The 22,446-nt window shown below is 41.8% G+C and overlaps 1 protein-coding gene across 2 annotated transcripts in view; it reads left to right on the forward strand.

The window, feature by feature from the left end:
* The first annotated feature begins 444 nt into the window (after positions 1-444).
* flnca (filamin C, gamma a (actin binding protein 280)) overlaps positions 445-22,446 on the forward strand; it is a 41,860-nt gene continuing 19,858 nt past the window's right edge. The window contains exons 1-23 of one of the 2 annotated variants that reach the window (XM_036568004.1): positions 445-1,218; positions 4,960-5,211; positions 8,929-9,026; positions 9,880-10,030; positions 10,383-10,501; positions 11,246-11,323; positions 11,694-11,856; positions 12,169-12,369; positions 12,479-12,565; positions 14,190-14,327; positions 14,442-14,568; positions 14,976-15,112; positions 15,592-15,785; positions 16,166-16,279; positions 16,366-16,509; positions 16,962-17,085; positions 17,196-17,356; positions 17,572-17,662; positions 17,741-17,910; positions 18,016-18,133; positions 19,015-19,277; positions 19,890-20,487; positions 21,645-21,818. In XM_036568004.1, the coding sequence (XP_036423897.1) occupies positions 843-1,218; positions 4,960-5,211; positions 8,929-9,026; positions 9,880-10,030; positions 10,383-10,501; positions 11,246-11,323; positions 11,694-11,856; positions 12,169-12,369; positions 12,479-12,565; positions 14,190-14,327; positions 14,442-14,568; positions 14,976-15,112; positions 15,592-15,785; positions 16,166-16,279; positions 16,366-16,509; positions 16,962-17,085; positions 17,196-17,356; positions 17,572-17,662; positions 17,741-17,910; positions 18,016-18,133; positions 19,015-19,277; positions 19,890-20,487; positions 21,645-21,818 (4,078 nt within the window). In that variant the 5' untranslated portion in view covers positions 445-842. The remainder of the gene's footprint in view (positions 1,219-4,959; positions 5,212-8,928; positions 9,027-9,879; positions 10,031-10,382; positions 10,502-11,245; positions 11,324-11,693; positions 11,857-12,168; positions 12,370-12,478; positions 12,566-14,189; positions 14,328-14,441; positions 14,569-14,975; positions 15,113-15,591; positions 15,786-16,165; positions 16,280-16,365; positions 16,510-16,961; positions 17,086-17,195; positions 17,357-17,571; positions 17,663-17,740; positions 17,911-18,015; positions 18,134-19,014; positions 19,278-19,889; positions 20,488-21,644; positions 21,819-22,446) is intronic. The other variant, XM_036568005.1, reaches the window with a different exon arrangement.

The following is a 22,446-nucleotide window of genomic DNA, read 5'->3' on the forward strand; positions in this document are numbered from 1 at the left end:
GTAAATGGTTCTTTGAGCGTTCATGGTTGGATACAGAACTAATTACCAAAGAACCCTTGAAGAACCATATTTTTTAAGAGTGTAGCTACATTAGTCTTGTAGTGCTGAGGCAGAACTAAAGATTTTAAAGAAGTAGATTCTTTAAATACTTCTTATTTATTCATTTAAGTACTTTTATTAAAATTATAAGTTGTTTAAAAGCTTGAGATTTGCTCACTAAAGCGATCCCCAGCATGCTACGTCACTTTCTTTTTTAGGGCCACTTGTTTCAGCCTGGTGAGCTCATGCTAGCCCCCCCTATCCATTTCGGACAGAAATAAAGTTCATTGTCATTCAGCTGTTCTGGCCAATAGCAGCTCTTCATGTGCTTCTGACCAATCCTGCCGAAGTGTGTTCATCTCTCCTGTGTGGAGCATGACAGCGGCATTCCTGTAGCCTGACGGGGTTGGGGGTGCCAGCACTTATAAACCAGCAGCTTATAAACCAGCACAGCTCTACTGCCCCCATTCCCACAGAGAGAGAGAGAGAGGAACTCCAGATCTCCAAGCTTGAAGCTCTACAGCACAACTCCATTAAGAAGGAGCAACTACTTTTGACAAGAGACCGCCAATTAAAACCGAGGACCGGCTGCCTTGTAAACCATAAATCGGATTATTTCATTCATCACCGTCTTGACAGAACTGTCCTTTTAACAAGTAGGTTCGAAAATCTTTCTGTTTTTTTAACCCTGTCAAAGTTTCGGCCTGTTTGAGCGCCTCACACCGTCCTGCAGAACCGCACAGCGGCGAGATCTCACCTCCAGCTCAGCCGAGGTATAAAAGAGGCCAGCAGCGAAAGGAAAGATGATGAGCCACAAAACCCCGCTGGACGAGCAGCTGCCCCAGTACCACCAGGCCACTGATCTGGGGGACGAAGAAGACGACGAAATGCCCGCAACGGAGAAGGAGCTGGCCGAAGACGCGCCCTGGAAGAAAATCCAGCAGAACACCTTCACCAGGTGGTGCAATGAGCACCTGAAGTGCATCAACAAAAACGTCACGGACCTGCAGAGGGACCTGAACGACGGTCTCAAGCTCATAGCCCTGCTGGAGGTGCTCAGCCAGAAGAAAATGTACAGGAAGCACCACGTCAGGCCCAACTTCAGACAGATGAAACTGGAAAACGTCTCGGTGGCTTTGGAGTTTCTCGACAGGGAGAGGATCAAACTGGTGTCGATAGGTGAGTGACCTTTTCACAGGCCGCGGTACACTGACCCAACGTTCATCAACAAACAGTAACATCCTGATTTTTTTTACTTTACACTCTCTAAGTCTGAGTGGTGGTTGATTGGATGTTCTAGGAAAGACTTCATATAGAACATTTTTCGATATTAAGATGGTTTATCACTCATATGTATCATGGTTCTTCAAGAACCATCCCTTGAAAGGTTATTTAGGGAACCCAAAGTGGTTCTTCGATGGCAGTGTTTCCCGAACAGAGGTTTGTGAACCCCTAGGGGTTCATGGAGGCATTACAGGGGGTTTGTGAGGCTGTGATGTAAATCTCACGGTTGAATTTAATTAAAATGTAAAGAAAAATATATAAAATATATATATGTACATTTGTATGGTCCATTCAGTAAATAACTGTGATACTGTTTAATGTGGATTATGATTAATAGCTGGCTAGCTAAATCATTTTCTGAGGCGAAAGTGTGAAATATGGAGCAAAGTGTTAAGCCAACTTTCTTAAACAGATATTTGGAAAGTGCACGTGCAAATCTGACCACAAAACCATTTTGTATAAGAAAAAAATTGTTTAACATAAGTCTGCTTAAAATCCCAAGGGCTACTTAAACGGCCAGGACCCACCGGCAGGGCCAAAATTTTATTACACACTTCTATAATCTAAGAACAGCTCAGACAGTTCGCACTGAAGTCTCTGTACTTACCAAATAATAAGCCTTCGTGTGTAATAAACCAGGGATTTTCAGGAGTTAAAGCACATAATTTAGGTTGAAGGGGTTCAGCTGACACAAAAGGTTGGGAAACCCTGTGCCATGGCATCGCTCCAAAGAACCATTTTGGCACCTTTATTTTTAACAGTGTACCATACAATAAGAACTGACATACCATATAAACCAGTGTGAATGGGGGAGAACTTTCTAGAGACAATCACACACAGGCACACATATCAACCCAAAAAGTTGTGTTGTTGGTGTCTGTTGGAGAACGTTGGGTTGATGAACTCTGGACTTTGAGAGGAATAGATGTATTAATTGTTAGTGAACTCAACCCTCCCACTTTCTTGCTCGCCAGACCAGAATCTGTGTCGTTTCTCAATGGTACACAGTTCTTTGAGGGTTCTTTAGTAAAGACAGTGCTTCTGTGTAACCGTGAACGCTTAAAGTACCATTTGCATGCTTAAATGTTTTTTTGCATGGTGAAACGGTTCTTCAGATTGATGGAGAATGTGTTGTATATGGTTCTGTGTAGAACCTTTTTGAAAATAGTTCTAAATAGCATCAAAAGGAGTTCTTCCATAGTTAACAAACAGTAGCAGAACCCTATTTTTGGTGCTACATAGAACTAACACATTCTCCACCAATCTGTAGAACCATTTCACAGTGTAAAGAACATCTTAATCATACAAAGGTTTCTTTGAGTGTTCATGGTTGTATATTGAACCATTGTTTTTAACTAGAGAACCCTTGAAGAACCATCTTTTTAAAGAGTGTATGGAATGCCCTGGTCAGCTCCATGATTTAGTATGATAGAAAATAATCTACTCATAGGCTCTCAGGAAACAACAGCTGGTGTGGAGATGGAAAAAGGGGGGTGTGCGATGGTAGATCTATCTAGAAGCTTCTGGATCCTGTCCCTGGCAGAGGTGAATAAAGGAGCTGAAAGCAAATTCAGTGTAGGAAGGATATTAAATCTGATATTACTCATTATGTGATTGGTTAAAAAGATATCTAAGCTTATTACACCTATTTCTAGCGAAGTTAGAAATTAATTTCCTCGCACTGACAAATTTTACTCACTTCATGCATTATTTTCTCAAAACAGACCAAATTGTCTTGGTTAGTATTATCCCTTTGAAGTGTATAAGTAAAAATATCTCAAAATATGTTCTTATTCTTAAAACAACTGCATAATATTCTAAAATTGTAGATGTACTCTCAGTGGTTTCACTTCTCAGCATGTTTCTGACCAGTAATGCAATTGCCATTATTTTCTAAAAGTTTTCCTTTCTCCCAGATCAGCACCATGTTTTGGCTATTTTATGCCCATTTATGTGCTTGGCGGTATTAGCTTAAATGTTCCCACTTGAAACTTGTTCACCCTCTTAAAATCTCAGGCTTATTACATACTAAGGCTTATTCAGTAGCTACAGGGACTTAAATGCAAACTGACTGAGCTATTCTTAGATTATAGAAGAACTTTGGGCCCACGCCATTTAAGGGGTTAAAATAATGTTAAACAGTGTTGGAAATCGTTAAAATTGCAGCTTGTGTGATTTTAAAAGGTGTAAATTGCGATTTTAATATAAAATGATGAGTTGTTCAGTCCTACTGTGACCTGTAGCTAAACAGACTTTATTATCTCTTGATTGGCACATGCCAGTTATTAGTGGGTGAGTCACGGGTGGTAAAATATCTGCTCGTCCAGACACTCAGCAGATGCTTAAAATAGCTTGGCGGCGTGTGTGTGTGTGTGAAGGTCAGACACTTGGAGCATAATTGTGTGCGGAAGGGCCAGGAGGTCAGGAATGTGTTTAGTTCCTGAAGGAGGGGCGAGTGTGTGTTATTGAGCCGTTTCGGTCGTTTAGCGCAAATGGTTTCCCTGCTAGCTAATGCTGTCACAGCCACAGACACCACCACGCAACTTCATTAGTGCATTTCACTTTTAGACAAGCCGGGATAAATATTTGGGAGAAACGCGGTAACCAAATGCCTCTGGATGTTCATGGCTGTGCACAGTCCCACCCCTCGCATACTGCGGATAAATATCATACAGCCTTTCTGATGTTATAAAATATTGGTTTTCCAAAGCTACAGTCAAACACACTGTTCAGTAACGCACTGACGTTCCTGAGTGATGCTTCTCAGAGACAGCCGGAGAAATTCCGAGTGGGACTGCGTCTTTGGGAGTGTGTGTGTGAAGGGTGCGGTGTATTAGCGCAGCATGGCTGGAAGGTCAAAGGTTGTGCACACATGCATTGGTTAGTGTTTGGTCTTTTTGGCCTGGAGCCAGCTCTTGTACTGAATTCCCAACAGGCCTGTAGGGGGCGCTGTTAGGGGCTGCATCAGCTGGAAATAAGAAGAGGAAATTGGCTTGTTACATAGCCAAGAAAAAATTTATCATTCCATCAGTGAACAGTATACACTCTTAAAAAGATGGTTCCTCAAGGGTTCTCCAGTAAAGAAAATGCTTCTGTATGGAGTCAAGAACACTCAAAGAACTATTTGCATGGTGAAATGGTTCTTCAGATTGCTGGAGAATGTCTTGTGTAAGGGTTTTATATAGAACCTTTTTGAAAAGGGTTCTGTATAGCACCAAAAAGGGCTTGTTTATTGTTACAGCTTGACATTGCAATAGAAGAACCCTTTTTGGTGCTGTTTAGAACCATATACAACACATTCCCCAATCTGAAGAACCATTGCACTGTACAAATAAGCATTTAAGCATGCAAATGGTTCTGTGAGTGTTCATGGTTTTATATAGAACCATTTTCTTTACTAAGGAATTCTTTAAGGTCCAACATGATGGACTTATTATAAACATTACATTTTGGTATCTAGTTTATATATTTCAGATCTATAGTGTGTGCAATATTATTGTGTATGAAATGAAAATGATTAATGTCAGACTTTTGAGTGGTGGTGTATGATATATTCAGATTCATCTTGATCGTTTCCTTCTTTTCTGAGAAACGTCTCAGTACTGATGTGTTCTAACAGCTTCCTCTGCTTCACAGACAGCAAAGCCATCGTGGACGGAAACCTGAAGCTCATCCTGGGCCTAATCTGGACGCTCATCCTGCACTACTCCATCTCCATGCCCATGTGGGACGACGAAGATGATGATGAAGAGAAGAAGAAGCTCACTCCAAAGCAGCGTCTGCTCGGCTGGATCCAGAACAAAGTCCCTCAGCTGCCCATCAACAACTTCAACCGCGACTGGAGGGACGGCAAAGCGCTGGGAGCGCTGGTGGATAACTGTGCTCCAGGTGTGTGCAGCTGCAGAATCAGAGTTTTAGGCTTTGTTACAGGTTTGAAGGTTATGATGTTTTTATTAATTGTGTGAACATAAAAATCGGGCCTTTTCAAATCAGATTTTGAGCCGGTTTGTCCGCACTGACATTATAAAGGCTGATTTAATGCTTCTGTGCCGAATTGACACTATACTCTACACAAGCCGTTGTGAGTGTGTCTGCGTTGCTCTGCAGTCACACCAATTCTGTTTTCTTCTTTTTGCCACTTCAACACCACACATTCAAATTAGTTCTCTCCGATGTGAGTCTTTATCCTCTAAATGAGTGTTTTTTAAGCATCACTTAGCTGAAACCGAACCTATACTATGGTGGGAGGCTCGGTACGCTTGTGTTAGCTTAGCTACAGCTTAAAACACTGATCAGTTGACTTTGCTCTCACTGTTTTAAGTTTTCATTGTCTATACTAGTGAGGGCAAAGCACGTTGCCATGACATCTAGTTAGATTTCTGGGGAGTTGTGCGTCAGGTACGGCATAGGTACCCTGTAGCCCAGAGAATAGAGAAGGCAACAAAAAGGGCACTCAGGGTCACTTTAGATGGTCCAAAAATGGACTGTAAACCAAGTTAAAACATCTGTGTGCTCCTGGGTCACAATGAGTGCATATACATGCACTCAGTAATCCGATCATAATTGGATTTCTGCAATTATCCGATTATTCAAATGGTCATTTAAACACCGTACTCGGATCTAGAAATCTGATTAAGAAATCTGATGAAGTGGCTGGATTTTAGCTCAGTAATCAGATTTCTCAGTGCATGTAAACTCTGACTCCGATTTCTATCGGATTTCTCAGTCTGTGCGAGATCAGACGGTGGATGTCGCGAGACACAGCAAAACACTTTTGCAGAGGCGCTGAAATCAAACACGAAATAAAGGATTTAAATGTTCTTCATCTTCTAGATGATGTATGTTCATATTTTCAGGTGAAGTAGAGCCATGTTTTAAAACACAGCATGAAGTTTTACGTTACGTTTACGTCACGTCTTCTTTTGTGAGTTTATTGGCTGGTTGCAAAGCAGAAATCTGATTACTGCCTGACTCATGTAGACCCAGAGTTTCCCCATTATCTGATTACTCAAGAGCATGTTAAAGCGTTGGTCGGATTACTGACAAAATCTGATTTTCTCCAGTTATCAGATTATTAATGATTCAGTGATTCATATAGTTTGTTTAAATCACACTTCACATATCACTGTGGTCAACATCCAGTGGGTCAGGACCAGATTTAACAAGATAACAAAATATGCGGTGCGCATGCAGCTTGTTTTCATGGTGCAGGTGTGTTTGCACTGATGATAAACACACAAATATGAACAAGAAAGATCAGAACGGAGCAATAAGGCTTGTAATGTGAATGTAGCCTTTAGCTCTACAGCAGAGAGAGTTTTCATTATTCACTTCCTGATGAACAGTGTGGTTAATTCAGGCTCAGCTGCTGCAGGTTAAAGTCACAGCTTGGCGCAGTGTCTGTGTTATTTGTGCCTTAAGGCTGTTGTAATGTCCTCCCTGACAGTTAGACATTTGGCTCTCCCTAAGCCAAGCTTTCAGCAGGCCCAGGTCCCTGAGCAAAGCTTTTTATAACCAAACCCTTTAGTATCCAAATTAGGCACAGACCACAAGCCCTCTGCTCAGCCATACAGAGATATTTACGATGACCTTTGAGAGCTCTTATGATTAAGGGTCGTGATTTCAGCCTCGTTTGGGAAAAGTCTTAGGGAATCTATTTGCCTTTTCATTTATGGTAATGGTTTAGGGAAAAGAAATGTTTTTCAGCCACACAAGACAAGCTTTGTTGCAGTTTAGTTGTTAAGATGGCTGCTACTACTTTTCAGCTGTTTTTTAGCTATGCTAACGTACTTTAGTCCATGTTTATAGATAACAGGGTGTCAGAAACAACATAATCAAGTCTGTTAGAGATACTGTACAGCTCCACATGCTTTGAGGTGGGTGTGGTGCTAAATGGGGGGGGGATAACCTCTTATTTTCCAGTGTATATATTGGTTTTTCCATCTGAATTTATGTGCCCAAATTGTAAGGCAAAAATAAATATACTTTTTAATTTTATTTATTAGTTTTTTTTTTTAAAGCTCCCCTCAAATTAACAGAAAGTAGGTTGTATGATCATATACATATTGCTATATGCTTACAACTTACTGCTGAAAGCCAAAAATCTTAGATGCTCTTTGTATTATTTAAAAAAAAATAGTTTTTGCAGAGCAGATCACTGAAGAGAGTTCAGCTTCTTTTATTATAAGGGTTTAAAATTACATTACCCATCTATTTGACTGGAAAGAAGACATTTATAGCTCTCACATGACACCCACCTTTTGAATATAGCTTATGAAATATGCAAGTTATGAAGAATATGATGATGTGTGTTTTGGAACCGGTGGTCCTAAGGAGGTAAAAAGGGTGAGCCGTTAGCCTCGTAGGTCTAGTCCTAAAACTAAAGAAGCAAACTTCAGACACCAAACATGTCCTTGTTGGTAGTCTACATCTGGCGTAATATTGGGGATTGGAGGCCAAAACATCACTTTAAACAAACAAGAAGGTTTAATTCTGCGTGTGGAATGTGGATGCTGGCTGCTTCTCGTGCTTCACTCCGACCCTGTTGTTCCCTCTGTTCTGCCGGTGAGCGCGTGCGGTTGGTGGGGGCGGCGTATGTGTTTACTGCAGTGTGTCTGATATTAAGCAGCTCCAGTAGAACCACCACTGCTGTGACCATACAGGGCTGTGCTTGCTTCCCTCAGCGCCTCTTCACCCTCATAGCAGATTGTTCACATCTTACTTTCAGCCACTCTTACTCAAACCCGTCCACTCTCAGACAGCCCGAGCAGCTCAGACCACTCAGGGCCCTAAAAGGGATTTGTGAACGTTTAATTAGGAACATTTCGAGAACAGGCGGCTCATTTGTCTCCCTGCTGCGAGAGAGCTCTCTCTTTCATCACATCCTTCAGCTCTTATTCAGCTTAGTCCGCTGGTGACGCAACGTGGAGGCACTTAAAGCCACAAGCCAAACCTCAGAACAAGCAGCATAAGTTTAGAGCTCTTATTTCTTTTAGCATGTGGGTGAAAATGGTTAATTCTTTTAGAGAATGGAAGATCAATTAATAATGAAGCATTAGATATTTATTCAGATGTATATAATATTCAATATATACATCACGGCTGTGTATCTTCTGTTAGCTAATTGATAACTCGCTAAGCTAATCGACTGTCATTCAGTTGAATTCCATTGATTCCATTGAGGTTTATCAGCAAAATATTAACGTTTCTAAGATACTGTAGCACATGCTGACAGTGATTAATGTATTTATCACAAAATGAACATCAATGCTTTGCTATAAAAAATGAAGGCTTGAAAAATACTCTGGATATTTACTACTGGATATACTACTGTATATCACATTATTAAATATTTGCCAACATATTTGCATCGTGCAGAAAAATAGCTAACAATGCCAAAGCAGGTTTCTTTTTATCCTGTTTCCCTGGCAACTCCTCCACTTCAGCTGCTAGCTGTGAGATGATGGTTAAACTACCCCAAAATGCAAAGTGTGCACAGAAGCGCAGATAAATTACAGTTGAATTCTGAATTAAAAATTTCTGTTCAAATTATACTGATAAAAAAGTTTACTGTGTCTCTCTGTAACTGTCTCTCTGTGTCTGCAGGTTTGTGTCCAGACTGGGAGACATGGGACCCGAATAAGCCCGTGCAGAACGCCAGAGAGGCCATGCAGCAGGCTGACGACTGGCTGGGAGTACCACAGGTACACACACACACACACACACACACACACACACACACAGACACAGACACACACACACACACACACACACTGCTGAAAGGTTGCTGTTTGACACAGTGCTGTCATGGAACAGTTGTTACATTCCCAGCGTGATGATGGCTTTGTGTCACAAATTCTTGGGCAGCAGGGATTCTGTAGAGGAGAAAGAGAACAAGGTGGGATTCTGTAGAAGAGAGAGAGAGCGAGAGAGAGACCAGGGTGGGATTCTGTAGAAGAGAGAGAGAGCAGAGTGGGATTCTGTAGAAGACAGAGAGACTGAGAGAGAGAGACCAGGGTGGGATTCTGTAGAAGAGAGAGAGAGCAGAGTGGGATTCTGTAGAAGAGAGAGAGAGTGAGCGAGAGAGAGAGAGAGAAGCCAGGGTGGGATTCTGTAGAGGAGAAAGAGAGAGGGCAGGGTTATATATTGAATACTGAATAAAAATCATTGTATTCACAGTTTTTGATAGTATTTTTTTAATGTAGCCCTGCTGGTTCTTTATTCTCTGTTCTAACTGATCAAACGTCTGAAAAAATAAATATTATAAAAAATTTGTCAAGTATCACAATATTAGATTTTTGCCATATCGCTCACCTTTAGTTAGTGATAACGTGCTAAAGCCTTCTCAGGTTTATTTAAAGGAAAACATCATGTGTAAAGATTTGTGATCCTGGGGATCCTGGGAATAAAGGCCTAGGCCACGCCCATGTTATCTTGGTGTGATGTCAGCACTCAAATTCAGATTTGAAAAGAAAGCAAGGTGCCCCCAAACTTTTGACAGACAAGGTGATACCGCATGCCTGATCTTTTATCTGCTGTTTGCCCTTTGACCTCTAGGTGATCGCCCCTGAGGAGATTGTGGACCCGGATGTGGATGAGCACTCTGTGATGACGTATCTCTCACAGTTCCCCAAAGCCAAGCTGAAGCCTGGTGCTCCATTAAAGCCCAGGCAGCTGTACCCCAAAAAGGCGAAAGCTTACGGACCAGGTTGGTCATTTTCACTGACCTGAAGATACGACAGCTTCTGGACAGGAGCTGATGACTAAACTCGATCACTTGATTAAAAGAAAGTTGCAGTAAATGGTTGTCAGTTTGCATGATAATGGTGCATATTTTACATTCGTACAGTAAGAAAGAGCCTGACAGACACACGTTTATATGTATGTTTTATGACACATAGTCTCATTGTAATGAAGTCCTTTGTTTACCTTTTTCCAGTAATGTATTTGGAGTCTAACGAAGCCTCTGGATGGTTTATTATTGTTCACTTTTATTGTTTGACCATTGATAGTGTCAACCCTAATTTTTAATGGTCAAACATTTCTGTTTATCAATTCAGGTATTGAGCCTCAGGGTAACATGGTGATGAAACCTGCTGTGTTTACGGTGGAGACGCTGGAGGCCGGATTGGGCGAAGTTATAGTGTATGTGGAGGATCCGGAGGGTCATACAGAAGAGGTGAGTGACGAGGGACTCCATAGTGACCTTACAGCCACGATGCTTGGTACTGACCACCCCACTAGCCACGTAAACTCCTCTCTTAAAAACAGATTCAGTTTATATGTGAAATTATATGAAAATTCTACAGTTTTTAGTGTACAGTTTGTTGTCCTACAGTACAGTTTGCTGTTATTGCTATGGTTTACTATTGTTTTTGTGGTACTGCTGTAATTTGGGCCCACTGCAACCTTGTTTACCTTTTAGATTTTCTTAGTCTTATTCTTATCCACACATTGCTCACTTTACACTTACATCTATTTAGCTTTTTCAGTTTTCAGCAGTGTTTATTGTGTGTTTTCTTCTTGATTCTGTTGTGTCTACTACCCGAAACGAGTGCCTCATTTTGTTCCCTTTCGTGTACAGCATGTTCTGGAATGAAAATTAATGAATCTGAATCTGAATGTAACAGCTAGAAGACACACGATCAGTATTTTGCTGGATCTTTTGTGATTATTTCTAACTCTTAAGACCACCTACGTTTGCCCTTAGTCAAATGGCTATTAAACAAATCTGTTTAGACCCAGTTGTTGGGGGAATAACATTTCTTTAAAGAAACTTGTACATTTTTCCTAGTAAGTCCATGTTTACAGGGCTTTGAGGATTCCATGTGGATGTACCAAGTTCTGTTCAATCAGAAACAATCAGAAACACACACATTTGCAATGATTTTGTTTAACAGTGGACTCTCTCTCACCTTTTTAGGCCAAAGTTGTTCCCAACAATGATAAGAAGAGGACTTACTCAGTCAGTTACGTACCCAAGGTGGCCGGCCCTCACAAGGTACTCAGCAGCCTTCCACCCTGCTTTAGAGTTCTCTTTTACTCAGGGGCTTTGTTATTTATTCCACTTAGGAGTGTAAATCTTTGATCTCACAATGATATGTGTCTTTATGCACCAAGAAGTCCACCATGATTCAGCTAGAGTTTAATCTATTTACACAATCTTGGAATAAAGACAGTGAAAACAAATTACCAGGCTTTCAGGGGATTTTTAACATTTAAAATCACCTAAGAATTTTATTTTGGCTAAAAGTGAGCTTGTTAATTGTTTTAACATTGCAAAATCAGTGCAGTTGCATCGTCAAATTGATGCATCGCAACTCATTGGTGATCTAATTCCACGGACTCTGGCGTTGTTCTCTCTGTCCCAGGTGAAGGTGCTGTTTGCTGGTCAGGACATTGATAAGAGCCCCTACTTGGTCAATGTGGCTAAGGCTCTTGGGGACCCCAACAAAGTGCAGGCCAGAGGACCTGGACTGGAGCCCACAGGCAATGTGGCTCATAAACCCACCTTCTTTGACATCTATACTGCAGGTGAGTAAGAATATGATTGCTGAGATTGTGGACTGCAGGTGAAGGGAGTGAAGGAAGTTGATGCCTCGATGCGTTTTTTACTTTCACTTTTTCTCTGTGCTGTTTACATGATACATGTGGTCATTCTCACAGGCAGAGTGAAAGGAATCTGAAGAAGGCTTAATGGTTCAATTAGTCAGTTCATCAAAGAGGAATCAATGGATTAATGAATTATACAATCTATCGTCATTGCTCAGTTTGCATTTCTCTGAAGCTAGTGCTGGTCTGTGGTGTGTAGTTTTGTCTTACAGCATGTTCTCTCTGTTCCCGCAGGTGCCGGGGCCGGTGACGTCAGCGTGGTCATTGTGGATCCTCAGGGGAAGAAGGACACTGTGGAGGTCCTGCTAGAAAACAAAGGTGACAGCGTGTTCCGCTGTACCTACAAACCTGTGATGGAGGGACCTCACACTATCCACGTGTCCTTCGCTGGACAGCCTATTCCCAAAAGTCCCTTTAAAGTGCATGTCTCTGAAGGTGAGTATGTCCTTCCCCATCACTGCTGACCATCTGTCTGCGGTTCACTCTCCTCTTCCGAGTGATCTTCTCCATACAGTAATAATGAGAGTGCTGTTTGTTGTTGTAGCTCCTGTAAGTGCTACGCCAGCACTGCAGATTCTCCCTCAGTCAGTGCGCACTCCTCCTGCAGGGAAACAGCTCCCCAAACCTAAAGGTGCGCCCCGTGGCTCGCCCAAGTGAGCGTGGGTCAGGCACAGCCCTGCCGACTCAAAGCCCCGTCCACCTCCGCTCGTCTTGCCTCGTCCGATTCGGCTTTCTCTGCTTTGGCGTAGCTCTCGCCATGCCCGAGGTCTCTGATCTGAGACCTGCGCTGTGCTTGGGTCGCTGGCCTGCTTAAAGTGATTGTTTGGTCGGAAAAACAAATTTATACAATTTTTGATCAGTGTGTTCAGTGTCTGAAGTTCTTCTTTAGTTTTAGCACTGGAGCCACAAGGATACTGTACCGATATGACATACCACCAGTATAAGCTTTCATTATTATTCCATCTACATAACCTTAAAGCACCCATCTACATCACAGAATGTCTCTCTGTTTATGTTCCAGCGCTTGATCTTAGGTCTGCAGATACTGACCCTGCAAACACCTTCCGTAAAACACAGAAAACATGGAGAGACTCTTTCAGTTATTCTGCTTCTAAACTGTGGAGCTCAGTTCACCTTTTATTAGACAGTCGAGCTCAGAGCTCACTTTTAATAAACATCGGAAAATGCAGCTCTTTAACTCAGCGCTTCATAAAACTCTATGGCTTTTTGGTCTTTATCTGTTTAATCTGATCTGTGTTATTGATTTTAAATTAGTACTCATAGTTTCTTCTACTTTCTTCTACTCATAGTTACCGTTTAGTTTTGTCACCTGTCTGTAAAGCATTTTTAAGCTGCCATCGATATGAAAAGTTTTCTATAAATAAACATATTATTATTATTTGTATTATTATTATTATTATTATTATTGATATTATTATTAGTTGGTTACCTTAGCCTTCAGTGCTAAACTAAAGAAGCAAACTTCAAAAACTATAATGGCCTACATTTGGGATAAAAAGAAAAAAAAATGTTTTGGGCCAAATAATCACTTTAATTCTGCCTGGTGCATCTGAGAGAGAGAGAGAGAGCGAGAGCGAGAGAGAGAGAGAGCGAGAGAGAGAGAGAGAGAGAGAGAGAGAGAGAGAGAGTGAGGGAGAGAGAGAGCGAGAGAGAGAGAGAGCGAGAGAGAGAGAGAGAGAGAGAGAGAGAGAGCGAGAGAGAGCGAGAGAGAGAGAGAGCGAGAGAGAGAGAGAGAGAGAGAGAGAGAGAGAGAGAGAGAGAGAGTGAGGGAGAGAGAGAGCATGTTTGTGTTGCGTATCCAAATGTATAGAAAGAGAGAAACATTCCACATTTGAAATGTTTCATAGAAGGTAGTTGAATGGTTTTGTTTTAGTTGTTCTGATTTTCAGCGTTCAGTGAGGATTTTGAGTTGGTGATTTTGATCTTTGTACGTTTGTGCATGGTTTTATGGGTTTTATCAGTTTTATCGAGTTATCTGTACCTTTGTGACGGGGTTTTACGCCAGCACGTTTTCCACATGGCCCAGGAGTGAAGCTGTCAGCTTGGGTTATGCTGCTTTAAAAAAATGCTGTTATTGTCAGTGTCCATCATATGTGGTCGGTCCATGTCCAGCAAGTTGAATCTCAGTTCCTCAATTTGTTCCGTTGAGTCTCTGGAGCCCAGCTTACTAACACACGATGCTCTCTGTCTGTGCCTTCAGAGGACTGAAATGTGTGTTTGTTGTCTCCACTCAGCCAGCAACGCAAACGCCTGTCGGGCCACTGGGAGAGGACTGCAGCCCAAGGGCGTCCGGGTGAAGGAGGTGGCCGACTTCCGGGTGTTCACTAAAGGCGCAGGAACTGGAGAGCTGAAGGTTTCGGTGAAAGGCCCCAGTAAGTGCATGTGGTTCACACGCACTTCTTCACTGTCTGGGTCCGTATGTGAATATGGGAAGTCTGTGCTGCTCTGACTGAGATTTCTGTTCTGTTTGCGTGTTTGTATGTTAGGTGGAGCTGAAGTGCCAGTGAAGGTGCGTGATGTTGGTGATGGAGTGTACGAGTGTGACTACCGCCCCACCGTTCCTGGAAAATACACTGTAACCATAACATGGGGAGGACAGCCCATTCCACGCAGGTGAGACATATGTGCCATAATGCGCTCTCCTTACAGTCTTAAAAAAGATAGAACCATGAACATTCAGAGAACCCTTTGTATGTTTAAATAGTTCTTTGCATGGTGAAGTGCTTCTTCCGATTGGTGGAGAATGTGTTGTATGTGGTTGTATTTAGGATTCATCATTTTCAAAAAGGCTCTATACAGAACCATCTACAGCACATTCTCCATCAATCTGAAGAGCCATTTCACCATGCAATGCACTATTTAAACATGCAAAGGGTTCTTTGTCTTTACTTAAGAAACCTTGAAGAACCATCTTTTTTAAGGGTGTATTCTAATTTACTCTCCTCAGCCAGCACTGGAACTGTGTCTGCGCTAATGTGTGTGTGTTTCACATGGTTAAAAAGTATGTGTGTGATTTTCAGCCCCTTTGAGGTGGAGGTGGGTGTGGAAGCGGGGCTACAGAAGGTGCGAGCCTGGGGGCCAGGTTTGAAGACTGGTATGGTGGGCAAATCAGCAGACTTTGTGGTTGAGGCCATCGGTACTGAGGTTGGAACTCTGGGTAAGTAACTCTAACCCGCACACTTGTGTGTGTGTGTGTGTGTGTGTGTGTGTGTGTGTGTGTGTGTGTGTGCAAGGCCATGTTAACTCAAAGGGTTTTAGGGGCTTTACAAGGTAAACGTGATTGTACATCAAATAACAACAGTTAAAGTGACAGGAAAATATACTTACTTTTATGGAAATGTCATTTTAGATCAGAGCTGCCGAAAGTTTGCAAGGAAATTTGAAATCTTACTTCTGTCTGATTTCAAAAAGGAAAAAATAAAAACAGCAGAACGCTAAAGTTTGCAAAGCAATCGGAACAGAAAGTAATTCTATACTATGATTCTGATGTGTGTCAGTTTTAAATGCAGTTTTAAATGGATGTGGTAGGAGCCCCAAGAAAGAGTAAGATGCCTTAATATGTCCCTGTGTGTATGATGTGCATGGTATTGGATTCTTTCCTCCAAGCTGTCTCTCAGTAATAACTCTTCCATGCAGGCTTTTCCATCGAGGGCCCATCGCAGGCTAAAATTGAGTGTGAGGATAAAGGCGACGGGTCTTGTGACGTTCGCTACTGGCCCACAGAGCCTGGAGACTACGCCGTCCATGTGATCTGTGATGACGAGGACATTAAGGACAGCCCCTTCATCGCCCACATCCTGCCAGCAGCTAACGATGTCTTCCCTGAGAAGGTGAGTGACATGAGTAGTTTCTTTTACTTGGCTTCCCCTCTACCCACCTAAGCTCTGAATCTGCGTCACTACGAGTGCTCAGTTGCTGAAGGAAGTGTGAGGCTCTGCAAGTTTAAAACAGGTGAAACATGACAAGGCGCTGTATTCATTGTACACTTTATGCATACTACATATAATTTTATATATATTTTATATGGGAAAATTGCACTGCCTGAAGTTATTTGTAGACGCCTTTCCTCAAGGACAAATGTGAAGGAAGTCTGGGACCTTTAGGGACTGGGATTTTAGGGTACCAGAACACTGGACAGGAGTTTCAGTATATTTACTAATCATCTGTCTGTAGAGAGACTGTGTGTGAGCAGTGTTTGTCTCCTTTGTAGGTTCGAGCCTTTGGTCCTGGTCTACAGCCCACTGGAGTGATTGTGAATAAGCCAGCGGAGTTCACCATTGATGCACGGCAGGCAGGGAAGGGAGAGCTGAAGATTTATGCTCAGGTTGGACTGAGGCTTTGTCCACTACAGATACATTATTCAGATGCCCATGGGAGCGGTCTCTCATTTCTGGCTTGTTTGTTTTACAGGACGCTGAAGGCTGTGTAATTGACATTAAGATTACCGATAAAGGTGATGGTACCTATGTGTGTGTCTACGTCCCAAAAAAGCCAATAAAGCACACCATCATCATCAGCTGGGGCGGAGTCAATGTTCCTAACAGCCCCTTCAGGGTGAGTATTACAACACGCACACCAACACATAGGAACACACATCTCAGCAGACCATAACACACTAAAATACCCCAACACACCATAAAATACCCCAACACCACCATATCACCCTGTAAAATGCCCCAAAACACCATAACACACACACACCAACACATAATAACACATATCTTAACAGACCATAACACACTATAAAATACCACAACACACATTAACACACACACCAACACATAGTAACACACATCTCCACAACACACTATAAAATACCCCAACACACTATACACAGTATATCATAAACATCCCAAGACACTATAACACACCCTAACTTACTGTACCACACCTCAGCACACACACTAGAAAACACCCCAGCATACCACAACACTCCCAACACCATACAACTCACCATTAAACACACCACAGAATACTCCAGCACTGAAGGGTTTATGTGTGTGCAGGTTCTTGTTGGTGAAGGCTGCCACCCAGATAAAGTGAAGGTGTACGGTCCAGGAGTGGAGAAAACAGGTCTGAAATCCAGTGAGCCTACATACTTCACCGTGGACTGCAGTGAAGCTGGCCAAGGTTGATTTACTTGAATTTTTTAAAATGTTGTTGTGTTTTGGTCTTCATTTTCTTTTATTGAGCCATGTGCATCGCAGTCTTGCAACTGTTGCTTTGTGATGATCTTGCAGGTGACATCAGCATTGGGATTAAGTGTGCAGCAGGAGTTGTGGGACCAGCTGAGGCAGACATTGACTTTGACATCATTAAAAACGACAACGACACTTTCACAGTGAAATACACGCCCCCTGCTCCGGGACGCTACACGGTCATGGTGCTGTTCGCTGATAAGGTAAACCAGAAATTTGGCAACTTCAGCAACCAAGTCAGCTGAAATGTACCCCAGTGTTGAACATGATGGAGATAAGAAAATCTGTGACCTCATGATTTGCTTCTGATTCAGATTTTTAGGAAACAAATCAGTGCATCACGAATTTCACCATCATTTTATTTTATCATTTTGCTGTGATTCATTAAAAACACTCTATTTCTGTCTTTCTAATGCAGGAGATTCCTAGCAGCCCATTCAAAGTGAAGGTGGAACCTTCTCATGATGCTGGAAAAGTGCGAGCAGAGGGTCCAGGAATAAACAAAACAGGTTAGTGCAGCTTAACAAACATACACACTGCTGAACAAACTCAGATGAGTCGGCATTAACAAAAGAACTACTTTACAGGAGTACAGGTGGACACTCCAACCCATTTCACTATTTACACCAAGGGGGCAGGCAAGGCAAAGCCGGAGGTCCACTTCAGCACCGGACAGAAAGGAAACCCAGTGAAGGACTTTGAGATTATTGATAATCATGATTACTCCTACACTGTCAAATACACTGCTCTGCATCAGGTGGGAGAACACTGCCTAATAGCCTGATGTTCCTTTGCTCTTCTTTATGAAAAATAAACTATGGCAGTTCTTCACTAATAATTCCTGCTCCGTCTGTAAACGCAGGGTAATATGAGTATCTCAGTCACCCATGGAGGAGACCCCATCCCTAAAAGCCCTTTCAACGTCACTGTTGCTCCTCCTCTGGATCTGAGCAAAGTCAAGGTGCAAGGCCTCAGTGAAAGTAAGAACTTTACGTTTATAAGTTTTAAATGAGAGTTTTAAAGTGATAGTTCCACTAAAAACAAAATTTAAAGGGGAATGCCACCGATTTTTCAAAATGTCTGTGTAGGTCTGTCGTTAAGATGTAAACAAAGCCATCCAGAGTGATTTGGTGCTAAAATGCTCTGTGGTGGAGAAACTTGATGAGTCAGAAACGTTGACAGCAGTTCTGATAGGAACCAGATGTCTGCAGAGTTTCCTGCCTGTAAAAGCTCCCACACAGAAAGTTATTACATAAAACGGTTATGTATACACTGCTGATGCCTGAGACATTGGTTTATGATAGTTTTGTGACAGTGCTTTGGCTTAAAACAGTTTTTAATACACTCATGACGGAGAGATACATTCACGGTGTTGTGAGCAAAAATAAGCCCCAATAAAACACGTTTTTCCAGATTTACCTCTGTTTTTCCATCGTCACTGTTATAGTCAAATACCCAGAAGATTCATGTAGACTGACTGGTGTTTTTGGACAGTAAATAAAATCATTATATTTGCACTGTAGACAATGCAACTCCTGGTTCCTATCACCACCACTGTAAAGAAATCCAAGTCAGTAAGCAATGAAGCATTTCAAACCAAACCACTCCGAATGACTTAGTTAACATCTCAACGACTGAACTATGCAGAAGGTTTGAAAAAATGGTGGAATTCTCTTAACCTTGACATTTTGTTATCTATAAAACTGGACAAAGTACAGCTTCAGGTTTAAAGATGGTTGCTACATCTGTTTTTAGCTATGTGACGTAGATAGTTAATTTAATTTTTGGCCTATCTATCATTTTTAGTCCTTATATTACTGCTGTGCTAATGCTGTTTCTCTCTGCTGCTGTGTGCTCTCAGAAGTGGAGGTTGGAAAGGACCAGGAGTTCATGGTAAACACACAGGGAGCTGGAGGTCAGGGTAATGTTGGAGTGAAGATGGTTTCACCCTCCGGCAGACCGATTCCCTGCAAGTTGGAGCCGGACAGAGCTAAAGGGCTCACCAATGTGAAATATATCCCACCTGAAGAGGGTCAGTATAAGGTGGACGTCAGCTATGATGGAAACCCTGTGCCTGGAAGCCCCTTCACTGTGGAGGGCGTCATGCCCGCTGACCCCTCAAAGGTAGGAAGTCATGGCTTTGGGATCTGGGACTTCAGCGTAAAGTTTTAGCTGCAATCAGCAATCAAGATAATTTCTAGACATTAACCCTCTGGGGTCTGAGGGCATACGATCCTGTGATAAGATGGAATGGAAAGGGTGACTCTGTTTGAACTGTATTTCTGTGCTTGATTATCACAAAGATACAGAAACAGATGTAGAAACATCAAATTTGATGTGCAGGTGAGTTTGTGGACCCTAAAGGGTTAACATTTGGAAGTCTAGACTTATTACTGTTGTTTTGTAATTACGTAATTGCATTATATATATTTTTTTGTTTAGAATTACTTTTATATTTGACTAACTTTTTAAAAAAGTCAAGGTTTTTCTTTCCAAAAAAATAAAGATTGTATACCCAACAGTAACTTTTCTTCAGATTTAAATCTTAATAAAACATCTCCTCCTTTACTTACAGATGCAAATGTGATACGGGCTGAACGTTTAGAATCTGAGCTTTCACAGAATTTCTCTGCTTGTTTTAATAAGCTCAGAGTCAGAAATAGTTCATATAAAATTTCAACATGCTTTTGATATCACCTGCAGCTCCTAAGGGTAATCTTCCTGTTTCTTCATCAGGTGCGTGCATATGGACCAGGACTGAAGGGAGGCATTGTGGGTAAGCCGGCTCCATTCACCATTGACACTAAAGGAGCAGGTGCAGGTGGGCTGGGCCTGACAGTGGAGGGTCCATGCGAAGCTAAGATTGAATGCCAGGATAACGGCGACGGAACATGCTCTGTTTCGTACCTGCCCACCGAAGCTGGAGACTACAACATTAACATCCTGTATGGAGAAAAACACATCCCTGGGTCACCTTTCAAAGCGGCAGTGAAGCCGGCGCTGGACGCAGGCCGGGTCACCGTTAGCGGCCCTGGGCTGGAGAGGGCAAAAGCAGGTGAACTGGCCACTTTCACCGTTGACTGCAGCAGGGCTGGAGAGGCCGAGCTGACGGTGGAGATTGTGTCGGACTCTGGGGTGAAAGCGGAGGTTTGCATCTTCAACAACAACGACGGAACCTTCTCAGTCACCTACACGCCCCAGTCTCACGGCCCATACACCATCAGCATCCGCTACGGCGGCCAGATGGTGCCAAAATGCCCCATCCGCATACAGGTGGAGCCCGCGGTGGACACCAGTGGGGTTAAAGTCTACGGGCCTGGAGTAGAACCTAAAGGTGAGTTTCACATTAACTGTATGTAAAAATGTTTTTCACCTTGTGGCCAGTTAGTCGAGACAAGCTTGGTTTGCTTTATTAGTTCTGTACTGTGCTGAAGTTAAACAGCTATCAAAAATGGAAGATTTTACCTCTTCTAATGTTAACACACAGTACAGCAGTATGGCTAAAACCAGTAACAGCAGACAAGATAAGATAATCCTTCATTAGTCCCACAATGGGGGAAATTCACAGTGCTACAGCGGCAAAGCGATAGCAAGGCACTCAAGAAAAGAACTAACAAGAAGAGAAGTAACAAACAAGGTAATTGACCTTATTAAATACTTAACACAGTTACAGTTTGTTACTTATAGATAATATAGATAATAGTAAAGATAAAAATATAAACTTTATCCTTCACAAAATTAACAATATAAACATTATAAATAGAAAAGCAAAAAAAACTTCACACTGTAAGGATATTGTACATGTAACAGCAGCAGGAAGGAAGGACCTGTAATAACGACATGTTGAAGCCTGAATTTTGTCTGTGCTTTTTTCTACTTTTGTCCCACTTGGCATGGTTTGAGGCAATTGTGTAATGATTTAGACATGCAGTTTTGCTAATTGGTGGAGTATAAGCTTCCAGTGCTTGTTACAGCTAAAGGAGCAAATCTGATCTGATCTACACTCTAGTGCAAAAAATGTGCCTAACCCAAAATGGCATAACGTTAAGCTTTTAATGGTCTTAACAACAAATATTTAAACAAACAGCTGCAGCAAATCAGTGTATGGGAGCTTTTCCCTTTGATTTCTTTAAAGGTTGGAGTCTTCTGGGTAAATTTGCAGACCATCTTTTACAGAAAGAAGAGTCAGTATTGATCCACTCTGCACTGACAGCTTCAAACTGCTTAAAAACATTGCTGAGCTGGTTTGTGTTGAATCTGAGACCAAATATTCTCACTAGGGTTTAAATCTGGACTCTGACCAGCTCAAAACCAGTAACAACCATTATAGTTTGGGCCCATTGTTTTGCACGGGAGTGTACATTTAGGGTTGTTGGTTATGCTGTAAGGTTATGTTAGACATTATGAATATAATGAATAATGAATACTTCTTAGTGCACACCGTGTATTTGTGATACCTAATGGTGTTTTCATGGTTTGATGTGACTCCAGGTGTTCTGAGGGATGTGACCACACACTTCATTGTGGACGCTCGAGCCATGAACAAAACTGGAGGAAATCACATCAAAGTGAGGATTATCAATCCATCTGGCTCCAATACGGACACACACATCACAGATAAGGGTGATGGCACATACAGAGTGGAGTACACTGCGTTTGAAGATGGTAAGACACTGGAACATTTATGGATTAAAATTCTCTGAACTTTGAAATAATATGAAGGCTCTTGTGGGAGTAATGAGGTTTTCTGATGCCAGCAATGTTTTTTAATTCCTTTTGTTTGAATATTTTAAACATGTTGTATTTTATTTTATTATTTGTGCAAGACTTTACAGTAAAAAAGCAGAATACAAACAAAAAAACAACAAAAAGAATATACAGAGAAAGAAAAAAAAGAACAAGAAAAAGAGCAAAAACACTTCCTCTCAAAGAAAAATTGTTAAATTGAATTAAACAGAAAAGAGACAGACAAAAACAATCACCAAAAACACAAATACATAGTTGAGTTCTTTACATTTAGGTTTGTTAGAGTGAGTAGTGAGTTCTAACCTGTTTTTGAGGCTGATGAGATTGTACAGTGTTCTAGATGAGGTTGTAGAGGTTCCAGATTGAAGGTCCTCAATGAGACAGTGTGAACTGACCGAGTGACGTCCTACAGAAAGCTGAGTGGAGTTTGTTAGAAGATCTTCTGGAGTAGTTATGAAGCTGAAAGTTGTATTGAAAACCCTTTTCAAAGCAGTCAGGAAGATGTTTGTTTGTAAAAGAGAGAATAAACGGGAAAGTGGTAAATTTC

This window comes from Colossoma macropomum, unplaced genomic scaffold (assembly GCF_904425465.1).
Source record: "Colossoma macropomum unplaced genomic scaffold, Colossoma_macropomum, whole genome shotgun sequence".
In the NCBI taxonomy this organism is placed as follows: Eukaryota; Metazoa; Chordata; class Actinopteri; order Characiformes; family Serrasalmidae; genus Colossoma; species Colossoma macropomum.